General features: G+C 37.2%; 1 protein-coding gene across 1 annotated transcript in view; it reads left to right on the forward strand.

Moving 5' to 3' along the window:
• DEUP1 (deuterosome assembly protein 1) overlaps positions 1-27973 on the forward strand; it is a 145062-nt gene that overhangs the window by 16569 nt on the left and 100520 nt on the right. Inside the window, exons 3-4 of the mRNA XM_043996434.1 lie at positions 8965-9136; positions 13275-13370. Coding sequence (XP_043852369.1) covers positions 8965-9136; positions 13275-13370 — 268 coding nt within the window. The remainder of the gene's footprint in view (positions 1-8964; positions 9137-13274; positions 13371-27973) is intronic.

Genomic DNA, 27973 nt, shown 5'->3' on the forward strand with positions numbered 1-27973 from the left:
ACTTGACCATCCATCCCTACTAACTATTGTCCTCTGTCTCTCCTCTCATTTATGGCTTTGTGTCTTGGGAAGACCACCGTTCCTCTTAGTCTCTTAACTCGTTGCAGTCTGCCTTCAGACCTCATCATTCAAAAATGCTTACTCCAAAGTTACTAATGAATTCTTAAGGTACAAGTCTAATGGCCTTTTTTCTCAGTTATCACACCTCTTGAGCTGTCTGCATTATCACCCTCTTCTTGATATTAACTTCTTTCTAGGTTTTCATGATACTGTTTCTCTCCTGGTTTTCCTCCTACCTGTCTGACTGCTTTCCCCATCAATTTCCTTTGCTGGATCTTCATCCAGGTCACACCACTAATCATGGGTCTCATACAGGCTTATGGTATGGACCTTTTTCTCTTTTCCCTCTATACTACTTATAATTTAATCAATTCTCATGGATTCAATTATCATCTCTATGCTCACGGTTCTCAAGTTTACTTCTCCAGTTCTAACCTCTGCTGATCTCCAGTCTCACATCCCCAACTGCCTATAATAGGACATCTCATACAAGCTGTCCTGTAGACATATTAAATAAATTCAGCTTGTCCAAAACAAAACTTCCCTGTAACTGTCACCTTCACCCCCCCCTTGTGGAAAAAAATTATTAATAATGGATTTCTTGGGGGATCCAGGGATCAGTTTCTCAGTGCTTTTTCCCCTCTACTCTAGAAAGTCCAGTTCTTGAAAAACTTCAGCAAATCTTATTCAGGACAAACCCAAGAAAACAAAAGAAATGAAGATAGATTTTTTTGTTTAGCTCATTGAGGGACCAATGGGATCAAACCACACCTAGATAATTGACTTTGCCTTGAGCAACTTCAGTGTGGTCTTTTGCATTCTTTTCCCTCATGTCATCTGTAGAGTTCATTTTAATGTGGACCACCTTCAAATCATGTCAACCAATGGAATTGAATGATGCTAACCAATTAGTTTTGATCAATGTATAATGACCTGCCTCTATTAAAAAAGCATAAAAACCCTGGGAAGAGGCCAGGAGAGCTCTTGGCTCTCTCTTTTAGGACAGGTCTTATGAACTCTCTTGGGTCTCCTTGAGACCACATGCTGTCTCTGGAAGACAGCATGGGTCTTCTGGGCCTTTTCTCCTGCTAGTGCTAACTGGCATGCTGAAACTCTCTCCCTGCTTTCTCTACCATACAGCCTAAGACCATGAGTAATAAGGGAGAAACATGGTCAATCCTTTACTGGTCTAATGTTAATAAATTAATATATGCTTACCACCAAAACTGGTACAATACCAATAGCAATTTTTTTAAACCCACCCTTATCCAGTCTGTTACCGAGACCTGTCAATTTTATTTTCATAACATCTCTTCTCTCTTGTGACATTGCCACCGACATAATGTAGGTCCCTCATCCCCTCATACCTGTCACATAGTAGGCACTTAATAAATGTTTATTAACTGACCATTAAGAGACCCTGTTCTCAAGCTGTCTAAGCAAGTTTTCATCCTTAGAGAGAGGCTTGGTAATCAGTTTTTAAGTATATTATAAAAATTATATCTTACTATCATTTTTCTTTTTTCATTTTTTTACTATCACTTTTATAATCAGCTTTTCATTCAAGATATTTATAGAAAGTTTGCAGTTTTATCTGTGTTTCATTTTCTCTACTGTTGTCCCTTAAAAGGCAAGGAATAAAGAAGAAAGTGGTATCTAAAATTAGAACTTGGACTTTTGTATCATAGCTTAAAACTAATAAAGGCTGGTAAGAATGTTTTTGACAGGTGTTTTACAAATCTAATCCAAAAGTCATTAAGTTAAAAAAGGATAGGGAGGCAATGGATAAGTGGTCAAGTCAAGGGCAAATGAACAAGCATTTGTTATCACTTACTTTGTGCCAGGTACTCTGTTAAGCAGAAAGGCAGTCCTTCCCATCTTTAAGTAGTTTACATTTTAATAGGAAGCTACAAATAAAAAGTAGCTTAAAAGGGTAGGGGACATGATTAGAGAAAGTTTCGAGATAAGTCCATGGTATAGACTGGAGAGTACTGACAGACATGGGAGGCCTCGATCACCTCCTTAAAATGGTGGTTCTCCAAGGAACCAGCCAATCAGAGGGAGAAGATATAGGGGCAGAGAGTACTTCTAATGTGAGAAGTAGTCCAGGGGTGGAGTGAATTTCCAAAGTGAAGAGGTTTCTGTAGCATGGAAGAGAAAATCCTGTGGAGATGAGTCAGTCTTATGGCCTAGAGATGAATGAAGATGTGGTTGGTTTATCTCCTACTTAAAATGGAGGTTCTGGGATCTGATCAGAAGGAGAGATTGCCAAAGCTGATGATCTTTTTTCAGTCTTCAACTTTTTCTCAATGTCTCTAAAGCATTTAACACTGCTGACTTACCTCTCCTACTGAATACTATTGTCTCTCTGAATTTCATAACACTACTCTCTTTATTTTCCTCCTACATGACTAGTTGCTGCTTCTTGAAATTACCCATATCTCTATGGTAATCCCCAAAACTCTGTACTGGCCCTTCTTTTCTTTCTTAAAAAAATTAATGATGTTTTTGTTTTTACATTACACAAATTTATAATTAATCCCCACTCCATGAAATGTCTCTTGTAACAAATTAGAGGCAGCTAGATGGCACAGTGAATAGAGTGCCAGGCCCTGCATCAAAAAGATTAATCTCTCTGAGTTCAAATCTGGCCTTAGACACTTGATAGCTAGCTATGTGACCCTGGACCAGTCATTTGACTTTATTTGTCTCAGTTTCCTCATCTGCAAAATGATCTGGAGAAGGAAATGCCAAACTACTCCAGTATCTTTGCCAAGAAAACCCCAAAATGGAGTCATGAAGTCAGACATAACTAAAAATGACTAAACAACAATAAAGTAACACAAGGAAAACCAATAATACATTGACCTCATCTGAAAGTTTATGGAACATTAAACATCTGCGATGTTTCCCCATCTCTCTATTTTTCTATAAATAGAAATATATTCTCCTCACTCCCAAGTCTTCTGAAAAAAAATATGAAAAAAATTCCATAAAACAAATAAATCAGGAGCAGCTAGATGGCGCAGTAGATAAAGCACTGGCCCTGGATTCAGGAGGACCTGAGTTCAAATATGTCCTCAGACACTTGACACTAGCTGTGTGACCTTGGGCAAGTCACTTAACCCTCATTGCCCTGCAAAAAAACAAAACAACAAAAAAACCCCACAAATAAGTCAAACAAATCTTCTCAAATGACTATTTGTGTATATATGCAGTCAATCCTCAACATTCATGTATTTAATTTTCGTGACATCAAGCATTTGAGTGATTTTATTAGTAACCTTATTTTCACTTTTGTATTGGCAACTGTACACATTTGCAACTCTGTGCAGTAGAGAAAAAAAATGAGAGGCTTGATGTACACAGGTTGTGGAGCAGCTGACAAATGAGGAGTTAGATGCAGTGGCTCAGGAAGGTCTTCAGCAGAGTGAAGACAATGACAACAAACAAGCTCCCAAGATTGTGCCACTCATAGTTTCCAAGCTTGAATGATGGCTTGGTTTAACTGACTGGTTGGCTAGAGACATTGAGACTGCCAGTCCCATCATCAATCACAGCCTCAAGATTAAACATCAGCTCACCTCTGTCTGCTATGCTTCCATACTTCAAGACCTTTAAGGATCTCAAATGGTGCATGAAGTGGACATTGCTGATGGATTATTTTAAGCTGATGTGTCCTTTACTATCTCCATTGCCATCCATCAGCTGTGAAAGACACAGTCTTAAGTGATGGCAAGACCTCACCAGCCTTAGCTTCTTCCAGAAGCAGCTACCAAAGAACCAGCAAGCTTCCACGTGGTTTTCAGAAGGTGGCCAATATAGAGAGGTTTACAGCAGTTTAATATACTCTTGCACACATAATAATGCTCTTGCACAGCCATCTGACACAGTGGAAGATAAGATTAAGCTTAAAAAATGTTGTAGTTTTTAGAATTTTATTTGCTGTACTGTATTTATGGTACTATAGATTTCATGTGTTAAGAAAAGTGAATATTGACTGAAATCAACATTTTTTTTTGAGATGTTGCCACAAAGGGAATTACTAGTGAGAAAAAATGTTTTGCATGTTACCAATTTTATTTTATGTACTGCATTTTATGGATTACTTCATGATTACTATGTTAGGAAAAGTGTTTATTATCAGAATTAATGTTTTGTTTTAAAGAATTGTATGCAGAAAAGTGTATTTTCAGCAAGTTATAGGAAAAAGACCACAATTTTTGGTGGTTATGGGAATTCCCTATTTCCCATAGATTCAATGTATCAACATTCACATTTTTTACTTTTGTGCCATTTTTAAGGAACATTTAAGGAACCCATGAAAATTGAGAATTGACTATGTGTGTATATATGTACATATGTGTGTATACATATATATATATATATAGTCTTATTCTCACCCTAAAACTGTCACCTCTTTATCATATATATACGTGTGTGTGTGTGTATTCATTATTGATTATCTAAATTCATGAATGGTCATTGCATTAATAATAGTTCTTATAGCTTTCAAAGTTGTTTGCTTTTATAGTGATATATAAATTGTTTTGGTTTTGCTTACTCATCTTAAGTTCATAAAAATCTTCAAAATTATTCATTTTTTAATAAGTACAGAAAACTGAGGGCAGAACAATTTATACTGTAACATAAGTATCTCACAATGGTAACTCTTTTTCTCTATAGAGCCTTTCTCCTGGTGACTATCACCAGGGTTCAATTATATACATACATGTATACATACACATATGTATACATACATATACATGTGTATGTGTATGCATATATAGGTATACCATATATATTTACACACACATATGTGTATGCACGCATGCATGTTTGTGTATATGTATAATCTTAGTCTCTCCCCTGAACTCTATACCATCAACTGCTTTTGGGGTATTCAAACTGGACTCATTCTCTTTTCCAACAAATCTATTCCTATTCTAAACTTTCTATTACTTTTGAGGGCACCACCATACTTCTAAGCCATTTATAGTTTTTAACCCAGTTGTCATTTTTGACTCCTCACTCTTGCTCACCCCATATATCCAAACAGTTGCTAAATCTTGTTATTACTTCCATAACATTTCTCTAATACATCTGTTCTCTCTAGTCACACATCCACCTCTCCAAATCAGGTCTTTATCACCTCTTGCTGGACTATTAATAGGCTTTTAATTGGTCTGCCTACTTAAATCCTTCCCCATTCCCATCCATCCTCCACAAAGTATTTTTCCCAAAGTGTAGGTCTGATCACGTCAATCGCCTACTTAATCAATTCCTGCAATTCCCTTTTGTCCCTAAGAACAAATATAAACTCTTCTGTTCAGCATTGAAAGCCCTTCACAATTTGACTTCACTCTACCAATGAGGTGGTACCTTGGATAAAGCATTTGACTTGGAGTTAGAATGCATTTAATTTGAATTCTCGAATTCTTCCTTAGACACTTATTAACTAGGAGACCATAGGCAAGGGATTTAACCTCTCTCAGCCTCAATTTCTTCATCTATAAAATGGGGATGACAATATGGCAGATGTTATATGTGAGTTGATGTGTAGCATCTATCTATACCTACTCTTTATAGTGGTTCTTAGTGAATAGATCAGAAAGTTCCAAGATAATTAAAAAGGCAATATATTTTTTAAAGCAAATAAAATGTACTAAGCCATTTATATTATCTGAGAGATGGTTTTGGCTGCAAGGCACACCATTAGAAAGCCAACTATGTTGACGAAAAATGATCAGCAGACCGTGAGTAGAAGAATAATATCATGGTTTTCTAGATAACTTTTTAAAACCATCTATTCCCTGAAGGGTTATATAATGCTAATAAAACTATTTTCTCAAAGATTACAAAAGTCTACCTTAGTCTAGGTTCTAGTGAATCAACTATTCCCTGGATTTAAAAAGACTAACTCAGGTTGATAATGTTTCAGGCTTCTATAAACCAAAATCTTTAACAATAAAAGTGAATTTTCTTGGATGTAAAGGTGTAGTAGCAAACTCTTAGATGGGTGAACAAATTTTTTTCTAATTGGTTTCATTATTTTTTGTCCTTGCCACAAAAGAACATTTCACACCGATAGGTTTACCTGAAGATAGGAACATTTTTTGTTTGTGCTAGATAATTATAGAGTAGAATTAGTATCTGGTATTATTTTACTTTCTTCCTACCTCCTTGATTTAATCTCTGTACCAGAGTGTTATTCAGAATATAAAATGTTATTCTTGAGACAATTGCTGCATTATGCAGAAACTACACTTGACTTTTAATCTTGTTAAAATATTTAAGATGCAATTGTTAATCTTGATTTCCCTAGAATTCTAAAGTCAACATAAGGAGAAATGAGAGAGAACTGCAATTTGGTTTGGAAAAATTTCCTCTGCTAAAGATAAGGAATGTCTAAATTATGGAACAAATCACCAAAAATACATTAGCATCAATTCTCAAAACTGAGAGGTGAATCTCCCTCACAAATAGGATGTTAATACTAAAGCATCATCTGCAAACAGCATGAAATAGAATGAGTTGAAGCTGATGAAGTAAATATTGTTACCTCATGTAGGTGATGTGAAATAATAGATATGTTGAATGCTGGTGATACTAATAATGACCATAAAAGAGGATTTTCTGAAGGGCAGGAAAAAACTACTTTAGATAAGGCTATTTCATTATTTGATCCAATAATTAAATTTCCAACAAGTAGTTGGACCTCAGGCTGTCCAAGAGGATTAATTGTTGAATCAAAGAATGGCATATTTATAATAGGGATTCTTAATCTGAGGTCTTAGGAGTGCATGACTAGATTTGGGGGGGGGGAGTGGAGAAGAATGAAAAAAATTACATTTTTATTTTTGTCAACCTCTAACTGTTAGCATTTCCCTCAATGATTTAAAAGCATTATTTCTGAGAAGGGGTCTAGAAGCTTTACCAGACTAGCAAAGGGAGGTCCATGGCACAAAAAAGATTAAGAAATCCTAATATAGAATGTCTCCCAAGTCAAGGAACTTTTTACAATGTTAAAAAAAATCATTAGTTCATCACTTCTCAAGTTGCTGGGACTAGTAGATCGTTTGGAAAGAAGTGCTATGTCTATTCATAGAATTGTTTGGAAAGTTTGTACTTTGTAAACCTTAAAATTTTGTATAAATGTAACCCTTGTGACAGATGCTTTCATGGTATTGTTTTTCAAGTTTGGTCTGTCACAGGGTACTATCTCAGCCCATAGAAGAAAATGCTTCCAGTCCAGTTGGAGGTATAGGTCTCCCTGGGTTATAAAACTAGTAATGTATTATCTGAGATTATTGCCATGTTACTGTTACTATTGCTGACTCTGGCATCACAAAAGCTCATCTGGAGGTCAGGAATCTCACCAAGAGAGTCACAGTCACAGTAACTAACACTAGGTATAGATACAAATCAGGAGTCCTTTTTACTTACAGACACCCAAGAGAGATAGCCTTTTTCTGAGCAATACTCACATGTTCTAGAATCGACAAAATAGTCTGTTTTCTTCAATTATCTCTCCAATGAATCTTTCTGGAATAACTGGGTAGAATTGTTTAAATCACTACAGACAACTACCTTCATACCTACATCAATAGGAAAGGAAGAAGTAGTTCTGGAAGACCACACAAATAAATGTGCATTCATTACTATTATTGCTGCTGCTGTTGTAATCATTAATATGATAAGTGTTTACAAAGATTGGAGAAGAGCCCCCTAGTCCTGTTCAGTGAATAAACCTGATGACTTAAGAGGTTTATGCTACACTTGAACACTGCAGAGTTGATGCCTACATTATAATTATGCCTATAGACTATAAAAGACATGGTTAATAGATACCAGGCAGCACTCTCCTTGTCCTCTATTTCCTTTCCCCAAACAAATGTATATACTTCTTAATTACTTAGTTCAAGTATTAACCAAGTCATTGATGGTTTATTTTCTCCAGCTGTAAATTTAGGCAGAAAATGGAGAATGCACAATGTATCTAGTCTTATCTCACTTAGGATCCTAGGGCTTGAGAATAGAACCTTTTAACTAATTGTTTCTCTGGCATCAGTATCCAGTGTCCAGAAGGGAGTATAGACATGGTCTTTTCTCAGGTTGAGTTATTCCAGAAGTACTCCTGTAGATTCTTGGTGTTTTGTGTTCTAATATCTTGTGTTGCCTTGTGTCATAATGAGGGTGACTGACACTTATTTACTTCAAACAAGTTTTGACTAATGGCATTAAACTTTTTTCAGTGGGCTATCATGAGGGCAGGCAAGAAATCTGGATTTTAGCCTTATTATGCTACCTCCTCTTCCTGATCTATAAAATGCTACATTAGCTTTCAGTTATGGTAATAAGAACTAGAAGGGACCTTAGTGATAATCTAACCCAGCCTTCCTCATGATGTAGATAAAGAAATTAAGGCCTAGAACCTAGACAAGTTTTAGCTCATTTTAGATCACCCAGGTGTAAGCATTGCCAGGATTCAAAGCTCTGGCTAAATATTTTTCTACCATATCACATTGTCTCTTCCTTTCTAGCTTTAAAATTCTATTATTCTAATTTCATTCAATATAAGAATATGTATAAGATCACGTATTATTCATTAAAGCAACTTCTATCTTTTACACAATTAGCATTTATGCTTATAACCCACCTTAGGCTTGCGCTCATCTAAAATTTTCATATTAATGATATTTAATCTATTAGTTCTGAAATGAGCTTTAAGTTGGAAATAAATTGCTCTCCATATTTATTATTCATTTAATGGTGGAATATTTTGAGAACATAATAATTGAAAAGAATTGAAACTATTTGGAGCAATGCAATAATTACTTTTTCCTCATCTTCACATTTTTAAGCATTTTAGAGTATTTTAAAAATATTTTCTTTAATTGTTAGATCTTCTACATGTGAGGCTGAGCTTCAGGAATTAATGGAACAAATTGACATCATGGTAAGCAACAAAAAAATGGATTGGGAAAGAAAGATGCGGGCTTTGGAGACAAGGTTGGATCTTCGAGATCAAGAGTTGGCAAATGCACAAAACTGTTTGGATCAAAAAGGTCAAGAGGTACTTAATATATATTATTTATACATGTTAATAAACTCTTAATAAATCAACAATTTACAATGTTATAATGTTTATTATATAAGAAGAGTCTTTTTAAAAATCAGAGATAATATCATTTTTTAATTAAATTTTAATTTTTTTCATTTACCAAAAATCTGTCTTTTCTACCTCTGTACTCACCCTGGAAATTTAGATCAAAAGGAAAAAAAGAAACAGAAAAACAGAAACCCTGTTATAAACATGTGTAGTCAAATAAAACAAATTTCAGCATTGGCCGGCGCGCGTGCTCTCTCTCTCTCTCTCTCTCTCTCTCTCTCTCTCTCTCTCTCTCTGATTTTCTCCTTTATCTTTTCTCCCTCCCTTTCAGTCTCTCTCTGTGTCTCTCTCCATATATATATATATATATATATATATACACACACACACACACACAAACATATGTGTATATATGTATGTGTGTATATATACACCATATATATGTATGTGTGTGTTAGTATATGTATATTCTGTACTCTGAGTCTTTCACCTCTTTATCAGGAGTTGGGAAGCATGTTTCATCTTTAGTCCTCTGGAATCATGGTTGGTTATTACACTGATTCTGAGTTCCTAAATCTTTCAAAATTGTTAGTCTTTCCAATGTTGCCATAATATAAATTTTTATCCTGGTTCTGTTCTCATCAATCTGCATCAGATTATAGAAATCTTGCCAGGTTGTTCTGAAACCATTCCCTTCATCATTTCTTATAAGCACAATATTATTTCATCACATTTACTTACCACAATTTGTTCAGCCATTCCCTGATTTATGAGTTCCTCCTCACATTCCCATTCTTTGTCACCTCAAAAAGAGATATAAATATTTTTGTACATTCTTATAGCTTCTTTTGCTTAGAACTAACCCTACCCCCTTTAATCTGCCCTTTTTCTAATTCTCCCTTTCCCTCCTATTTTCCTGTTGAGTGAAATATATTTTTGTACCCATCTGTATGCAAGTTTGTATGTGTGTATTCTTCCCTCTTTTTACCAGTTTAGATGATAGTGAGGTTCGGGTGTCAATCACTCTCCCTACCTCTTCTGCTTTGTTTGTATACTCCTACTTGTGCACTCCAATTATGAGATACATTTCCCTACCCTTCCTTTCCTCCCTGTCTCCCACTTAGTGTATTCTTTTCCTCTCTTTCCATTTTCTTTTAAGATCATCAAGACATAACAGCACCACTTGCAGGCCTTCTGACTTAATTAGAATCCCTCTATGACTTCTGATGATGATAGAATTCAGATGGATCACATATATTATCCCTCTATAATAGTATGTAAGCAGTTTATCTTTGTTTAGTCCTTTATCATTGTTCACTTGTTTACATTGTTATGTTTCTCTTCACTTCAAACTTCAAAGTTTCTACCTAGCTTTGATCTTTTCATCAAGGGTACTTGGATGACTTCTACTTTATGAAAGATCCATTTTTTTCCCTCCCTGTAGGATTATACTTAGTTTTGCTGAATTAAGTGGTTTTATTCTTGACTATAAGCACATATCCTTTGCCTTCAGAAATATTGTATTCCAAGCTTTCAGCCCTTTTATATTGGTGGCTGCTAAATTATGTGTGTGTCCCCATTGTTAGAACCTTGGTATGTAAATTTTTCTTCCTGGCTGTCATACATACCTTTTCTTTGACATGAAAGCTCTGGATTTGGGCTGGAATGTTCCTGGAGGTTTCCACTTATGGGTTCTTTTAGGAATGACCACTAGATTCTGACTATTTGTACTTTACCCTCTGATTCTAAGAGACTGAGGCAGTTTTCAAGACTCCTTGAAATATGATGTGTAATTTTGGTCATGGCCTTCAGTTAGTCTGGTGATTCTTAATTTTTTTTCCTCCTTGATCTGTTTTCCAGGTTAGTCATTTATTTTTTGCTGAGAATGCTCTATATTTTCTTCTATCTTTTCAGTCTTTTGACTTTGATTTAATATTTCTTGTTGCCTCATGGAGTCATTGGCTTTTATTTGGTCAATTCTAATTTTCAGAGTTTGATGCATGGACAAGATTTTGTACATCTTGTATCAACCTATTAGTCCCCTTTCCAATTCTTTCTTCCATAGCTCTCATTTCTTTTTCATTTCTTTAAGTTAACTCTTTTTTTAAACTTATGCTTCATTTCTTTCATAAATTCTGTGAATTATGAATTTTGTGAATTTATGAATTTGTACCCCATGCTATGTTTTTCTTTGTGTTGTAGATGTGTTGGAGTCATTCTCTTTTTCTGGATTTGTTTCTTTGTTGGGGTTCTTGTTTGTTTGTTTGCTCATTCTTCTGACCTAATTTTAGACTTTGGACCTGATATCAGGGCTAGGCTCTGAACACTTCTTGGAAGGAAATTCTGGATTGGTACTGTTGTTGCTTTCTTAGGAGTGCTGAATGTTGTGTTATTCTAGGATCTCAGAGACAGGTTGGAGATCTGCACACTTTCAATGCTTCCAGAGTAGCCTGATCCAGGGCAAAGTCTGATCTCTGTTCTTCTAGTCTGAGGCCTGCAAATTCCTGATTTGGGTTTGATTGGATCTGAGTAACAGTACACTACTGCTGGGCTCAGCTACTCTCAGCCAACTGGGAAGTTCTGCTGGTTCAAAGTAACAGACAACTGCAGGCTTCCCTTTGGTCTGAAATTCCTGCCCTGGTCATTTCCCTGCTGGCTTCAGACCAGTCTAGAACGTGGAACTGAGATGCTGATGATCTGCTCTTGGCATGCGAATCACACCTGCTCTTGCTTCCTTCCAGACTTGCTCTTCTCCAAGTACACTGCTCATTATCCCTGACTGTAATCTGCTACTTGTATGCCTAGGCCCCCTCCTCTGTCCACCCTGGGTCTGCAATCCAGAACTAGGTAACATGTGACACAATTGCCAACAACTGCACAAGGTGCCAATACTCTAGTCTGGGTCTGAGACTTTTTGCCAGGATTTCCAGCCTCATCTTGACCTGGATTGCTCTGTAGTGCTTTCTTGTCCCAACCCCCATCCCCCTTGTTGGAATACTTCTGTCTCCATGTTCAGACTTGGGCCAGATGAATGGCTCATGTTAAGTTTTTCTTGGATTTCCCAATCAGGCTTCAGTCTGATGCATTTTCTAGATCTGTCTGAAGGGATATAGAGGAAGAGCTCACTTTACTTCTTCCAGATACTTCACTATCTTGGTTCTGCCCCCATCTCCCAGATGGTATAATTTTTAACTTTGTTTCCCCTAGTATTTAAAATGAATGCTTTGCATATAATAAGCTCTTGATAGAGAATGACTTATCATCATTGAATTATCATCATCATCATTAATAACATTTAATTTATGAAATGCTTGTCTTCAATGGTGTTATTCTTACTGCAGTTAAAGAAACATAGTTTATGTCCTTTGAAAGCTTGTAATAACAGACTAACATTACTGATGTAAAAAGACACATCAAAGAAATTTAGACAAATGAACAACTATTAAACATAAATTCATTAAATATTTACATTATTTTCAAACAAAGATTAGGTTAAGGTTAGGGTATTTATTTTTTATTTTTTACTTATTTAACTGATGTAGAGCAAAAGTATTATGATAGTTCTATCCTTGGGTTGACTTTAAAAAGTATTTGTCAGTTTTCTAATTAGGGAAAAGGCAGGGGGAATAATATTTATATAATAACTACCATGTGCCAGGCACTGTGCAAAGCGTAAATATTAAAAAGGGGGAGGAGGCTGAACAAAAGTTGGAGGGAGAGAAAGAAAAGAGAGAAAGAGAGCTTTTTGTGAATAAAGATATCAGATGAGGTTTCCTTAGTGATCAATTAAAAATTTAAATCTAGGCTTAATTTTAGTTACTAATTTTAAATGTGATATTCATAGGATTATTCTGAACTTTCATTATATATCAGCATGATACAATCCTATTACCAAGCAGTGGTATAGTAAGATACAAACCAAGATTAGCTTTTAAGAGTATGATTATTACTAGCTTGTTTTGAATACTATGTTACAAATATTTAGTCTTATGTTGATACATGAGGTGTCTTTCACTTCTCTTTTTTAAATTATTTATCTTTTGCACATTTTCTATCATCAGACAAAACATAGCAAAATATTCACATTATTATCTTGATACAGGTGGGGTTACTTCGACAAAAATTGGACAGTCTGGAAAAATGTAACTATGTAATGACTCAGAACTATGAAGGACAACTTCAAAACCTTAAATCTCAAGTAAGAAAACTTATTGCTTCTGGGTTAATGTAGTAAAACTTTGTTGCGCTTTTCTGTCATTATGAATTCATATAAATTTCATTAAAATTAGTAGTATCGGGGCAGCTAGATGGCGCAATGGTTAAAGCACCAGCCCTGGATTCAGGAGTACCTGAGTTCAAATCCAGCCTCAGACACTTGACACTTACTAGCTGTGTGACCATGGGCAAGTCACTTAACCCCCATTGCCTAAAAAAAAAAATTAGTAGTATCCTTAATATTAGCAAAATTTGTCTTGTCCTATGGTACTAATCTTCAACACCACATAGTTTAGCATGTAATTGTTCTCTGTTTCATGTTCCAAATTGTCAGCTACATGCCCCATGGTAGGTACAATGAGTCTTTTAGGGCCAGTAGAGAATTGCAGTGATGTTTTTGATATTATCCTAGTTTTCAGGAGGACCTGAGTTTAAATCTGGACTATTCAGACACTTGACACTTTCTAGCTATATGACCCTGGCCAAGTCACTTAACCCTCATTGCCCCACCAAAAACAAAAAAACAAAACAAAAACAAAAATAAAGATGCCCTCAAAGACTATTCTCAGAGCAGCTAGTGATTGGACCTCTACAGTGAATACAAAGATTCCATTGGCAAGACTATAAGGGAGAAATGCCCTGCCTTGGTCCAGTGGGATTCTACCACTTTGGACATATACTTCCCAAATTTTCTAGGACTTCTCTCTCTCTGTGTTACTTTTCAACAGTTCGTATAAAAAGTGGTGTGGGACATGAACTATTTGGAGTAAATTGGACATAACATTGTAAAAAGCGTGAGGAAAGATTATTGCAGGTATTAGATCAGTTAAAAAACTATTGGTCTAAAACTGTCGGTTGATAAGTACCATTCTTTACAGCCTCTGTCAAATACATGGCTCACATTGTATCTCAGCAGGGAGTAAATACTAGCCCTGAAAAGGTATAATTGCTCATCACTTGGCTACATCTGAAGAATTTTTGAAAGCTGAGGATGTGTCTAGGATCCAGTGGCTATTACAAGAAATTTATCAAAAGTTATACCATCATTGTGAAGTGTTTTAACAATCTCATCCATGTGTACATGGTTGAGAAGAACCAAAAAAATAAGGATAAAAAGGGTTTATCTCATAGCACCTTTTGGAAATCATTGGAATGAAACCTGATCTGCCCTTTAGTGATTTGTTTTGTTGTCTCACATATTCACCAATATTGGCTTCTGTAGATGTAAACAAATCCTTTGTTTGCACAGTATCAGCCTAGAGAACTTAGAAGCCATTTGATGTCAGGAGGCTCAATAGCCAACAGAAGCTTGCCACTACAGATCTCCCTGACAAAGAGACTTATTATCCAGTCCATCTGTTGGTATTCATGACTTTGAAGTGGGCAGTCAGAAGAGTCAGGACTATATTTACAGAGCTTGATTCCAAATGGGGATGGACTGTTATTGACATAGTCTGATGAGTGCTGTTCATGCAGCCAGCCAAAGACGGGCAGTATTACTGGCCAGTTGAGTTCAGTGTACTTTACTTGCCAGAGAAGACCAACATTTTAGATGCAATTGTGCTTTGCCATAGTCCATTTGCATCAGAAACCCTAGTGATGTCCATGGAAAGAGTGATGATGATCTATGTGCCATGGAGGGATCCAATTGATCCCTATTAGGGGTGAGAAAGTAGTGGGTACAAACCAAGGCCTACTGATACATACTTATTAAAACTCTCTATGGGGGGCAGCTAGGTGGCACAGTGGATAAAGCACCGGCCCTGGATTCAGGAGGACCTGAGTTCAAATTTGACCTCAAACATTTGATACTTACTAGCTGTGTGACCCTGGGCAATTCACTTAACCCTCATTGCCCTACCAAAAAAAACCCCTTTATGATGATTCTAGACACTTGAGCCAAGAGAAAACTCTAGAGCTATTGCCAAATATTGGTCCAAGATTGCAGCAGATGTATATGAGAAATGTGAGACCTATGTTCTATGTGTACAACCAACCTAAGCTACTTCCTTGGAGAACTTCAAGACTTTGGAAATGATCTGAAAAGATTTCTTATCTATGAAAGGGAATAGGAAGAACATAAATGGCATTTTAGTAGCGTTGTGCCACTTCAGCCAATATGAACAGATCTACCTAAGCAGGAACAATAGTACTTCCACCGTAGGGTCAGTATTGTGAGTGAAGTACTTCTGTATGTATCTCTGCTAGGATTCATTCTGATTAAGGTCACAATTTTGAGATCAAGCTACTCAAAAGATAATACTGTACTTGGCAGGAATCAAGAAATGTAAGAGAGGATCAAAGCATTACACATTAATGCATGTACCTGGTGCTCTGAAACCTGAATAGAAAGTTCAATGGTTGGGGGCAGCTAGGTGGCACAGTGGATAGAGCACCAGCCCTGGATTCAGGAGGACCTGAGTTCAAATCCAGCCTCAGACGCTTGACACTTACTAGCTGTGTGATCCTGGGCAAATCACTTAACCCCCATTGCCCAGCAAAAAAAGAAAAAAAAAGAATTCAATGACCTTTTTAATATGTGCATAATATATCAAAGGGTTTGCCCAATGGCTGCTTTTTAATCTTTGTTTGAAAGTCTCAAAATGCAATGATAGAAACTTCTAAAAAGTACATTGTTTGGGTGAGAGACCAGTTGAAAGAAGCCTGCTACTTAGCTATGGCCTCAGTTCAGGAGAGCTCAAAGAGAAATGGGTTCTACTAGGCCAATGGCATCATGCTTAAGTTTCCTTTCAGGAGCTCCAACTGGGAAACATATTGCTGCATGAAATCTTGGTATCCAGGGGAAACATAAGGTAGTGGGCCAGTGAAGAGCTACCACATTCAAAATAATTAAAATATTGGGCAGTCTTTCAGTCTACAAAATATCTCTGGAAAACTGTTAGGGATGGACATTGATGATACATCTCAACCACCTGTTGCTCTTAGAGAAGCTAGTTATATTCCCTGGTCAAAAGAAGGACCAAAGTTATGGAAGGTTGAGAAATCAGGCTCCAAGAAGACAACGTCCTTGACCCTGCTATCAAAGTGATCTTTAAGCACAGATCTGACCATATCACCCCTCCCCCCAAAACACACACATACACACACACACACACACACACACACACACACACACACACACTCAATAAACTCCAGTGGGTCCATTTCACCTCTAGAATCAAATATAAAATGCTCTGTTTGGGGGGGGGGGGAAGCTAGGTGGCACAGTGGATAAAGCACTGGCCCTGGATTCAGGAGGACCTGAATTCAAATCCAGCCTCAGACACTTGACACTTACTAGCTGTGTGACCTTGGGCAAGTCACTTAACTGTCATAGCCCTACCAAAAAAAATGCTCTGTTTGGCATTTAAAGCCCTTCATAACCTGCCCACCTTCCTCACCATTCCAGTCTTCTTATACTTTACACTTCTCTACATAGTCTTCGAAGCAGTCTTCTTTGCAGTTCCTCACACAGGCACTCCATCTCCTAACTCTGGGATTTTCTCTGTCTGTCTTCCATGTCTGGAATGCTTTACCTCCTCATGTCTTGTCTCCTGGCTTCAAGTCCCAGCCAAAATCTCACATTGAACAGGAAGCCTTTCTCAATTCCCTTAATTCTAGTACCTTCTCTGTAGTCAATATTTCCAATTCATACTATATATAGCTTGTTTATTCATAATAGTTTGCCTGTTGTACCTCATTAAATTATGATCTTCTCAACAGCAGGGACTCATGTTTTGCTTTTCTTTGAATGTCCAGAACATAGCACAGTGCCTGGTACATAGAAGGCCTTTAATGGTTATCGACTAACTCACTGACTCATTAAATGACCCTATCAGCAGCCATAGATTGAATGATCATATCCATGCTGGAAACTCCTGGATCTAAACTAGGCCCAGTCTTTTTCTTAACCTCTATTCCCACATGACCAACGTGGGATGCAGGCATCTTAGACTCCATCTGTCCAAAATGGAACTTCTTTTTTTTTTTCTTCCCAAACTTTTTACTGCTGAAAGCATTATCATCCTTCTAGTTATCTAACTTGGCAACCTTAGCCACTTCTCATTCTCATTCTCACCCCACAAATCCAGTAGTTTTTTCCTCCACCACACCTCTAGATTATATCCCCTTCTCTTTAATTCACACAGCCATTCCCCTAGTTCAGACCCTTAGCCCTTCAGGCCTGGACTATTGCAATTTCCCCCTAATTTTTCTTCCTGCCTCAAGACTCTACCCATTCTAACCACCCTCAGCTGCCAGACTGATTTTCCTAAAATGCAGATCTGGCCATGTCACCTCCCTCCTCAGCAAACTCCAATGGCTCCATTTTACCTCTAGGATCAAATACAAGTTCCCCAGTCATTTAAAACTGTTTATAAACCAGCCCCTTTGTACCTCTCCAGGCTCCTTACATACTACTCCCCTCCCTTCACTCTCCAGTCCAATCATACTGGCCTATTTTGAGTTTCTCACACAAGAGCTCCTCCTATTTCCATGCCCTTGAACATGCTCTCTCCTGCTGAGAATGCCCCTCTACCTTGGGCTTACTTTAAGACTCAGCTCAAATCACTCACTGCAGGAAGACTTTCTTGGTCCCCTCAACTGCCACTGCGTTCCCTTTTATCTGCTTTTTAAGTGTCTTGGATGTATCATGTACGTACACTACATAGATGTCCATGTCATCACCCCTGATATTATAAGTTTCCTGAGTATAGGGAATATTTTGTTTTTGTCTTTGTCCCTTTAATGCTTGGTCCAGTGTCTGTCATATTGTACTCTTTTAACGTTTTTTAATTGATGGTTCACTATAGATATGTGAGCAGCTGTGTTCTACTTTTTTGTCCAGCTGTTGTTCTTTCTGGTTCACTGATAAGTACTCTTAGAATCAGAGGACTTAATTTAGTCTTACACAGTGGTGTGCTGGTAAATGTATAACAACTGGCTCTCCATAAAAAAATGTACGCATGACACACTTTTACATTTTTAGCTCCAGGGCTATACGAAACTGGGCCCTTATTTGCCAGTCCCTGGTCCAAACAATCAACAAAACATATATAAAGCCCTGATTGGTAGTGTTTGCAGATTTCCAAGGTGTAAATGCTCACACTGAAATTTTAATAATTGCCTCTTTTAAGCCAATTGTAGCTGGCTCCAGCACAGTGTCAGTATTACCCAGTCTTTCTGTAGGCTTTTTTTCCCCCTAGCCACTACAATTTTGTGATGTTACACTGACCATAATCATCTACCATCTTCTTAACATTTTGCCAATGAATTTGCTCTAGTGTAATTGTCTTCATGCCTTGTCTATACTTGGCAGGAAAACTGCTGGGACAGTTTCTGGGCTCTTTTGGACTCTCGTGGAACAGGTGTTTTTTTTAATATCACTTTAACTACTTTAAAAAATTGTTATAATCAAAATCAATGTATTTTCAATTATCCTTTTCTCTAGTATCAGTAACTTGTTTGTATAAAACTGATTAAATGTTATGCAATTGCATGAAATATATTCTCAGCTATATAATTGCTTCTAGTTTGATATTGACTTTGACTCTTACTTTAAATCAGGTTCTCTGACTTTTTGGTCACAGAACTTCTTAAAACACTTAAAATTATTGAGAGACCATAAAGAGCTTGTTTATGTGTGTTCTTATAATTCCTTAGTATTATGAAAATACTTTTGACTTTATGGATCCCCAATCCCAGAAGTTGTGACCACAAGAACCAGAAGGGCTACACACTTTAACCTCTATTCTTAATAGTTAGTGACAAGTCTGTACACACTTAGATAATTAATAGATAGCTTCCACAATGGTAACTAGTCCTCTCTGTGAGGATATTGTCAATTTCATTTTCTTTGATGTTGTTCAATGCTCATTGTCTCAAGAGACTTGACGATCACTTGATGGACATATTGTAGTGGGGATTTCTTTGTGAATAGGTTGTACCAGATGGTCACTGAGGTCCCTTCCAACTCTCATAGTCTATTATTCTAATGTCCTTAAAGCACTCCTCTTGAAGCTCTCAATATGGCTTCTGAGAAAGTTTAAGCCTTGGACTTCTTAATTGCATTAATCCTTTCCTTTCTTTTTTTCATTCTTTTTTCTCTTTCTTTCTTTCCTTTTTCTCTTTCTTTCTTCCTTTCTTTCTTTTTTCTCTTTCTTTCTTTCTTCCTTCCTTCCTTCTTTTCTTCTTTCTTTCAAATTTTTCCCACCTCAAATATAAAATCAAATTGTAACATCAATTTTTAAAACTTTGTTTCTAATTCTCTTCCTCCCTCCCTACCCCCCTTAAGAACTCAAACAATTCAATATAAGTTATACATGTGCAGTCATGCAAAACACATCAGACAAAAAACTTTAGAAAAAGGAACAACAAAAAATACATATACTTCCATCTGTATTCAGATTACCATCAGTTCTTTCTCTGCAGGTGAATTGCATTTTTCATAAGTCCTTCAGAGTTGTCTTGGATCATTGCATTGCTGAAAATAACTAAGTCATTTGCAGCAGATCATCTTACAATATTGCTGTTATTTTGTATACAGCACATTTCACTTTGCATCAGCTCATTTAAATCTTTCCAGGTTTTTTTCTGATAGCATCCTGCTTACCTTTTTTTATAGTAAACTACATTTTTTAGTACTTTAAAGGGAGATTTCCTTACAAAACACCCATGAGGTTGATTATTGAAACAACAATAATAGCTAACATTTATATAGTACCTGACAAAGAATTTTCTTCACAATAGCTCAGGAAAGTACCATCATCATCATCCTCATCCTCATCCTCATCTTATATTGCTTTTGCTTCTGCTTCAAATTTTTTTCCCAGTTACTATTGCTAATTGTGTTTCCCTCCATCCTATTCACTCCCCATGATATTTACTCTATTTTCTATCTTCTTTTACCCTTTCCCTCCTCAAAAGTGTTTTGCTTCTGACTGTTCCTCCCCCCAAACTGCCCTCTCTCCCTTCACCCCCCCATCCCCTTTCCCTCCTACTTTCCTGCAGGGCAAGATATATTACTATACCCACTTGAGTGTGTATGTTATTCCCTCTTTGAGCCAATTCTGAATGACTGTAAGGCTCATTCATTCCCCTGCTCCTACCCCATCTTTCCCTCCACTCCATAAGCTTTTTCTTGCTTCTTTTATGTGAGATATTTTACCCCCATTTCACCACTCCCTTTCCCTTTCTCCCACTGCAATCCTCTCACTCCTTAATTTTATTTTAAAGATGTCATCATGGGGCAGCTAGGTGACACAGTAGACAAAGCATCTGCCCTGGACCCAGGAGCACCTGAGCCCAAATCTGGCCTCAGACACAAAATACTCACCAGCTGTGCAACCCTGGGCATGCCACCGAACCCTTACCCTATCCTGCAAAAAAAAAAAACAACAAAAAAAACCCAACAACAACAAAAAATAAATGCTTTACACATATCATCCCTTCATAATCAATTCCCACCTGTGCCCTCTGTCTGAATTTATTCCTGTCATCTGCCCTAATACTGAAAAAGTTCTAATGAGTTAGACGTATCATCTTCCCATGTAGGTATGTAATCAGATTAACCTTTTAACATCCCTCATGATTTCTTTTTTCTGTTTGCCTTTTCATGCTTTTCTAGGGTCTTTATTTGAAAGTCAAATTTTCTATTCAGTTCAGGTCTTTTCATCACTAATGCCTGAAAGTCCTCTTTTTCATTGAACTCTCATTTCCCCCCCCTGAAAGATTATACACAGTTTTGTTGGGTAGGTGATTCTTGGTTGTAATCCCAGTTCTTTTGCCCTCCAGAATATCATATTACATGCCCTCCAATCCTTTAATGTAGAAGCTGCTAGATCTTGTGCTATCCTGACTATGGCTCCACAGTACTTGAATTGTTTCATTCTGGCTGTTTCCAATATTTTCTCCTTGACCTGGGAGTTCTGGAATTTGGCTATAATACCCCTGGAAGTTTTCATTTTGGTATCTATTTCAGGAGGTGATCAGTGGATTCTTTCAATTTCTATTTTACTTTCTGCTTCTACGATATCAGGGCAATTTTCCCTGACAATTTCTAGGAAGATAAAGATGTTTAAGCTCTTTTTTGATCATGGTTTTCAGGTAATCTAATAATTTTTAAATTATCTCTCCTATATCTATTTTCCAGGTCAGATGTTTTTCCAAGAAGCTATTTCACATTGCCCTCTATTTTTTCATTCATTTGTATTTGCTTTATTATGTCTTGATTTCTCATAAAGTCATTAGCTTCCATTTATTCAATCCTAATTATCAAGCAATTATTTTCTTCAGAGAGCTTTTGTACCTCCTTTTCCATTTGGCAAATTTGGCTTTTCAAGCTATTGACTTTTTTCATGACTTTCCTTCCTCACTCTCATTTCTCTTTTCATTTTTTCCTCTACCTCTCTTATTTTATCTTCAAAGTCCTTTTTAAGCACTTCTATGGAGTGAGACCATTTCTTGGAAGCTTTGGATATAGGAGTCCTGATGTTACTATCCTCTTCTAAGGGATCACCTTGATCTTCCTTGTCACCAAAGAAACTTTCTATGGTCCTCACCTTTCTCTGTCTGCTCATTTTGCCAGTCTATATCTTGACTTTTAACTCCTCTTTAAAGTGGAACACTGCTTCCGGGATACACTGTCCCAAGCTTCAGGGAGCCCAAAGTGGTACGATTTAAGGTGAGGCAGGTTCTTTGCTCACCAGTGCTCTGGTCTGTAAATAACCCCAGGCCTACTTGTTTTTTAACCAGGAAACAAAATTCTCTTTCACTGTGGTTGATAGCTCTGGTAAGCCTGCATCCCTCCCCTACCTGAGCCGCCACCACTCAAGATTGCTTCCTAGTTCTCAGCACAGGTAAAACAACTGAGTTCTGCCTCAGTGCCAGCAGAGACCCCTGTAATCTCCCCCTGGCCAACTGCTCAGCCCTCTCACCAGACTGTATGCTTAGTTCCAGATGATACTGTCACTGCAGCCAATTCAGAGGCTCTGGGGGCCTTTTTCTTTGGCATGGCCAGCCTGGGGCTGGATCTGCATACACGGGTGCAGGGCTGTGCTTTGCTCTCAACAGACCTTTCCTGCTGATGTTCTAAACTGTCTTTGGCTGGAAAATTATCTCACCCCATCCTTTTGTAAGTTCTGATGCTCCAGGAATTGTTTTATGGCATTATTTGGAGGGAGTTTTTTTGTAATTATTAGGAAAGCTCTGAGAGATTAGTGCCTTTCCTCTGCCATCATGGCTCTGCCTCTAATTATATTAATCCTAAGCCTTATTTTGTAACATATTTTTCACTGACCTCCCCTATGGCCACCTTGACATTGAAGTCATTGAGTAGCAGTGCACATGTTGAATTGTTTAAAGTATACTTTTTAAATTCATTTAATAATTTTTCTCCTCCTTCATTCTCCTGTACCACTTTTGTAGAGAAAATGCCAAGGATTAGAAACACACCCCGCCCCATTATAAAATTAATGATCAAGCTTTTCTGTACATTCTCCAATATTGAGTAACTAGTACTTTCTAAATGAATAGTAACATGGTAAACATTACCCCTGCACGACTAAACCCAAGATGTAACTCACATATATTTTGATGGGATTTATTGAAGCATATGATGAATAGGGAATTCAGGGAGCATGAGAGCTGCCAAGGCCTTCTTGGCAGGTGCTTCCAAATTGCAGGGTACATTCCTCTGGGCCTGAAGAGTTTCTGTTCTTTTGCCAGTACAAGCACCAGTATCTATGTGAGGACAGAAAGATAATTCTTTGGCAGCATTGCAATTTAAGGCTGGGTTGCTCTTGATTATGTAGAGGAAAAAAATGCACTTCCTTATCAGTAAGGCCTTTGATCTACAAGGGTTTTTTTGAAAATTTATGAATGTTTATTGGCCAGGGAGCACTTTCCTTGGGACAGTCTTTTCCACATTCATGATTGATCTTTGGGACAACTCAGTCTTGACAGAAATTCAAGTTACTCAGCAGCCTCAGATGCAGACACCTATTTGGGGAGAAACCTATGATAGCTGGTTCCTGCAGTTAAGCTAAGGATTATATATAGTCAGTGACAGTGGGAGGTGATGGTTGTCTCGACATGGGTTGAGTGTGCTCAGCTTGGTTACATACTAATAAGTATCCTGAAAATAACCTTAATGGATGCTACTGTTACCTTAGAGTGAGGTTGGGATCCTGTTGCCAAAATTGGAAAAAAGAAAAAAACAAAAACAAAAAGAATATTGCACTCTTGACAAGCAATTTGAGGCTGTAGTCAGCTATGCTTCAAAGAAAACTATTCTTAACATGAAAGCAAAAAAATTATGATAAGCCATTCTTAATACAAAAATGAACATTTCAGTTCCAGTTCTAATAGGAAACAAAGAATAACAGAAACAACAATAATAACAATAATAATGATTTGAACCATCACTTAGCTTTACTTCTTTAGGTAGAAATTCATAGATTAGTAGTACCTTGAACCATGAAGTCACAATATTAAAAATAAGGTATTGAAAAAAGACCACCTAGGATGCCTTTGCAATAGATAATGGTGTACGATAGTCTTCATGGTGCTCATTTAGCTCACCATGAGCACTATAAGCCTACTAGCCCAGGAAATGATATTTCCTGCTGTTTGATAAGAAACCAACTGTACTGTTGTTTTTTACATTTACTTTTCAAAGGAGAACCTTTTGCCATTCCATTTGCCTGCAATTTCTTCATGGTTTTGTCTAGTAAAAGTACCTATATTGATATTGTTTGCTTCTCTCAGTAGTATGCCAATTCATTAGTCATCGGACAAGGATTTCACATTTAAAATATCAATAGCTAATGTTTATAGGAGATGTAAAAATGGTATATTGTTATCTTACTCTGTCAGCTTTTCCACCAGTTGCACACTGTTGTTGAAGAAGTCAAAAGGGACCCCAGAGGACTGAGGGCCATTTTGTATTTTTCTTTGTTTCATTGATTGTCATAGCTAGGAAACTGTTCACCCTAATGGTTACCCTGATGGTACCGAGTGTCTTTCTATTTAGCTGCTAAGGTCCTTAAATAGCAGATACAGTTTTCTGTTGTTACCATACTTGAAGCATTTCTTTAATCAGCTCCAGAGCCAGTGCTTTGCTCTTATAATCTTTAAGAGCTAAGGATTACCCTCTCACCATAAGGAGACATCAGAGTAAGAGTGTTTATATCTGTGAGTGTGTGTGGGTGGGTGATGGGTTGAATGTCTAGTGTCTGTTTTGTTTGTCTACTTGCTCACTTTACAATCTGCTTTCCAAATCACTATGGATTTTTTGTGACAGTGCTCTCTCTTCATTCTACTTCTTCCTATCTGATCACTACTGTATTTTCATCTATACCCTGCCCAATAACCGTGGGTGTCCCTTTATCCTGGACTGCTTCTTTTTTCTCTGAATATTATCTCAGTTGGTGATCTCATCTGCTCCCATAGGTTTAATAATCATTTCTATCCTGATGATTTTCAGATCTATTGTATCTGGCTCTGGTCTCTCCCGAGCTCCCACTGCATATTATCAACTGCCTCTCAGGTATTTCAAACCAAATTGATTATCTTTCCCTACGAACTCATGCCTATTCTTTTTTTAAAAAAATATTTTCATTTAAAGTTTTTGGTTCCAAATTCTATTCCTCTTTCCCTTCCTCTCTCCCTTCCCTGTGATGGTAAGCAATCAGATATAGGTTATACTATACATACTCAATTATGTAAAATATTACCATATTAATCATTTTGTACAAGAAGCCTCAAATGAAAGAAAAAAAGTGAAAAATAGCATGCTTCAGTCTGTATGCAAACAATAACAGTTCTTTCTCTGGAGGCAGTATGCTACATCATTAGTCCTTTGGGATTATCTTGGATCATTGTATTGCTGAGAATAGCTAAGTCATTCACAGTTCTTCATCGAACAATATTGATGTTACTGTGTACAAATGTTTTCCTGGTTCTGTTCACTTCACTGTGCATCAGTTCTGTAAGTCTTTCCATGTTTTTCTGAAACCATCCTGCTTGTCCTCTCATACAGCATAAAAATGTTCCATCACAATCATATACCACAATTTCTTTAGCCATTCCCCAATTGACGGGCATCCCTTTGATTTCCAATTCTTAGCCACCACAAAAATTACTGCTATACATATTTTTGTATAAATAGGTCCTTTTCCTTTTTGGGGGATGTCTTTGGGATATAGACTTAGCAGTGGTATTGCTGGATAAAAAGGTATGCAGTTTTATAGCCCTTTGGGCATAGTTCCAAATTGCTTTCCAGAATGTTTGGATCAGTTCTCAACTCCATCAATAGTACATTAGTGTCCCAGTTTTCCACATCCCCTACAATATCCAGTATTTTCCTGATAGGTCTAAAATGATACCACAGAGTTGTTTTAATTTGTATTTTTCTAATCAGTAGTGATTTAGAGGATTTTTTCATAACTCATACCTATTCTGAAATTCTTTATTACTTCTGAAGTTACCACAATCTAAGTCACCCAGATTTACAGCTTCTGTCATCCTCCCCTCTTTACTCTTATTCATCCCATATATCCAAATGTTTGCCAAATCTTGTATTTATCCCTATAATTTCTCACATATATCCATTCTCTACACTCACACAGCCACCTCCTTACTTAACTCAGGCTCTTGTCATTTCTTGCCCTGATCATTACAATAGCCTTCTAATTGGTCTACTTCTCACTCCAATCCATCATTCATACAGCTGCCAAAGTGTAGATCTCACTGTCAATCCTCTACTTAATAAATTCCCATGACTCCCTATTGATTATAGGAACAAATATAAACTCTTCTGTTTGGGAATTAAAATCCTTCAAAACCTGACCCCAATATACTAGTTGGTGATATAGTAGATCGAGCACTGGCCTTTGAGTCAAGAAGACCTGAGTTTGAATCCTTCCCCAGATACATATTAACTAGACAAATCACCATGGGCAAGTCACTCAACCTTCTCAGCCTCAGTTTCCTTATTTGCAAAATAAGTAAATAATCCTCTCTTTCTCATAGGGCTGTTATGAGCATAAAATGGGATTCTCCATAAAGCACTTTTCAAACCTTAAAGTGCTAGTTAAGTATTAGCTGTTATAATTGTTGTCTTTTTAGCATTTTTACACATTCTAATACATGGTATGGTCCAGCCAAGCTGACCTTCTTCATGTTCTTCATGTATGACACTGCATCTTCCTTTTTCATGCCAGCTGTTCCCCATTTCTAAAGGTGTCTCTCTTCTCTTCTCACTTCTGATTCACTGAATACCTGGTTTCCTTTGAGTTTCAGCTTCTATGGAAATCCTTTCCATATGAATAGTGGTTTGTGCTTCCCCCAAAGTACTTCATATTAATTTTATGTGTATACATACACACACACACACAAACACACACAAGCACCCCTTGTGTCACACTCCTTTTTTTCTCCCATGTGGTCTTTGAAAGCAGGAACTTTTTCTCTATTGTCTTTGTATCCCAAATGCCCAGAACATAAGAAGAACTTAATAATTGTGCATTGATTGATTCATTTTCAAAGGCTACTTAAACTCCTCTCCTGTCACCAAGGTCACCAATGATTTCCTAATTGCAAAATCCAATAGCCTCTTCCAATTGATACTATTGATCACTCTCTCCTCTATAGTTGTTTGGATTCTCTTATGCTTTTCCTTTAACTACTATTTTCCTTCTTACTACTATTTCTTAGTGTCTTTCAGTGCTGCTTCTCCATTTTCTCATGTCTAAATATAAGCGTTATCCGAAGTCCTCAGCCTTCTCTCTACATCCTCTTTTGGAATCTCAGTTGTTGAAGGGTTATTATCTCCATGCAGGTATCCCCCCAATCTGCATTTTCATCCCACACATCTTTCCTGAGATCCAATATATAATTTAAATTGCTTGTTAGAGATGTCTACCTTGTTATCTCACTGGAACCTCAAAATCAACATGTCCAAAGCCCAGTGGGGTAATATTATATGTTAAAGAGGCATCCTCATTTGTGGACATCCAGGAATCAGAGTGGAGAAAATTGTGGAAAGCTTTTGGGTGAAGATAAACAGAAGAGAGGAACATAGGTAATTTTGTCATAAAGAATACTACAGGGAGCAGCTAGGTGGTGCAGTGGATAAAGCACCAGCCCTGGATTCAGGAGGACCTGAGTTCAAATCTGGTCTCAGACACTTGACACTTACTAGCTGTGTGACCCTGGTCAAGTCACTTAACCCTCATTGTCCCCCCCCCCCAAAAAAAAAGAAGAAGAAAAAGAATACTACAGACTCCCTAAAGAGGAAGAAGAAATAGAATATGCAAGCTTGGCACATGATATAGTAGTGACAGAGGACTTCAGTTACCTAGACATCTTCTGAAGTTCTCTTTGTCTTCCAAAAACAGAACTGCTAATTACTCTTGACATAATAATAATTTCATTCTTCAAAAGGTTGACATTCAGTCAACAACCATATATCCAACCTCATCATTCCACCAAAACTTCTCCCTCCAAAGTTGCCAGTGATTTCTTCATGGCCAAATCCAGTGGCCTTTTTTCATTCTTCATTCTCTTCACTCTCTGCAGCTTTTGACA

Source organism: Dromiciops gliroides, chromosome 3, assembly GCF_019393635.1.
Source record: "Dromiciops gliroides isolate mDroGli1 chromosome 3, mDroGli1.pri, whole genome shotgun sequence".
Lineage (NCBI taxonomy): Eukaryota > Metazoa > Chordata > Mammalia > Microbiotheria > Microbiotheriidae > Dromiciops > Dromiciops gliroides.